The sequence below is a fragment of the Nelumbo nucifera genome, chromosome 2 (genome assembly GCF_055504915.1).
Source record: "Nelumbo nucifera cultivar China Antique chromosome 2, China Antique-T2T, whole genome shotgun sequence".
Taxonomy (NCBI): Eukaryota; Viridiplantae; Streptophyta; class Magnoliopsida; order Proteales; family Nelumbonaceae; genus Nelumbo; species Nelumbo nucifera.
In genome coordinates this window covers 107,746,195-107,747,826 of record NC_142650.1, presented here as the reverse complement: position 1 = coordinate 107,747,826, position 1,632 = coordinate 107,746,195, and the positions used below count along the sequence as shown (strand labels likewise).

The window sequence follows — 1,632 nt, the reverse complement described above, 5'->3', positions numbered from 1 at the left end:
TATTTGAGACTCGTACCTAGAAATAGGACTCATATTTAATGAAGATGCATATAGGGAAGTAATGACAATGGAAATAATAAGGCATAACTTTCTTCTCTCATATGCAAAGCATGAAGAAAATATAAATGTTCAGTCTTTTGAATTTTGATGTTCGACATATTACACAAAACACCATTAACGTCGATATTTTAGGATTATATGAGAGAGAGAGAATAAATGGTTTTATGATTTGTTGCAATCCATCTATGGTAGAATTAGTCTTACAATAGATATGTGGAATTCTATCACAACAGTATCCTATATTTGCATTACAGTACATTTTGTGGATTCTAATTGGTGTTTGCAAAAGAGGATACTAAGTTTTTTTCCATTTTCCACCCCCTCACTATGGTGTTTCCATTACAGATATGGTTTTAAAATTGTTGAAAGAATGGGAAATTGAGAATAAATTATTCTCAATTATACTAGATAATGCTTCAACTAATGAATCATTTATTAATGTTTATGGATCTCGGTTGAATTTTCAGAAGGCACTTTTGTATGATGGCAAATTCCTTTATGTGCATTGTGTTGCACAGATTTTGAACTTAATAGTGCAAGATGGGTTGAAAATGATAGATGAATCTTTGATAAAAAACTGTGACATTGTAAAATTTGTCAATGGTTCTAAGTCAAGATTGATGAAGTTCACAGGACACATCCAACAGTTTTCAATAGAATACAAGAGGAAGCTATTCTTGGATGTTCCTACAAAGTGGGATTTGACCTATCTTATGCTTGAAATAGTAGTTGAGTATTGTATGGTGTTTTGCCACTTGAAGTTGGTGGGTCCATACTATCGTAACTACCCAATTGAAGAGGAATGGGTAACGGTTGAAAAGTTTAAGGGATTTTTTAGACCAATTTATGAAGTTACAAATATTTTCTCTGGAACAAAATGCCCAAATTCAAATTTATTTTTCCATAGAGTTTGCTAGATCTAAGGAACTTTAAAACATGCATTAGAAAGTATAGATTGGTTTATAAGCGTGATGGCTAAACCTATGCAAGAAAAGTTTGACAAATATTGAGTAGAATATAGTACTATTTTAGCCATTGTTATAGTTTTAGATCCCCAATACAAGTTAAAGATTGTGGAATATGTATGTAAAAGGTTATATGGTGAAGATGGGAAAGATAAAAGTGCTCATGTTCAAGACACATTGTATGCATTATTTAAACAATACATGAATCACTATTCAACCATTGATCTAAGTGCTTCTACAATTCCAAGTAAGGGTAGCAACACAACAAGTTATAATGAGTATGGCTTTATGAAGGTGAGTATTATTTTATATTTTTGTCTTGGTAAATGATAAGTTGATACAAAATCATATGCAAAATGATGATTATATATTGGTTTGCATTTTCAATTATATGTTTCTTTGTATTATGTAGGATCATGATGCGTACGAAAGTCAAGTCTTTTCTACAAATGAAAAGAAATCACAACTTGACTTGTATTTGGAGGAGCCATATGTTGAGAGACAAACTGAATTAGATATCATAACATATTGGAAATTACGTGAAAAACATTTTCCCAAGTTGTCTCTAATGGCTCGTGATATCTTGAGCATTCCATTTTCGTTGTAG

At 31.3% G+C, this 1,632-nt stretch overlaps 1 protein-coding gene across 1 annotated transcript; it reads left to right on the top strand.

The window, feature by feature from the left end:
- Positions 1 to 407: 407 nt before the first annotated feature.
- Positions 408 to 1,632, top strand: LOC148802742 (zinc finger BED domain-containing protein RICESLEEPER 2-like). Its single transcript, XM_088897972.1, has 3 exons — positions 408 to 798; positions 1,105 to 1,319; positions 1,438 to 1,632. Exons 1-3 carry the CDS (start codon positions 408 to 410, stop codon positions 1,630 to 1,632), a joined length of 801 nt encoding a protein of 266 aa, XP_088754098.1.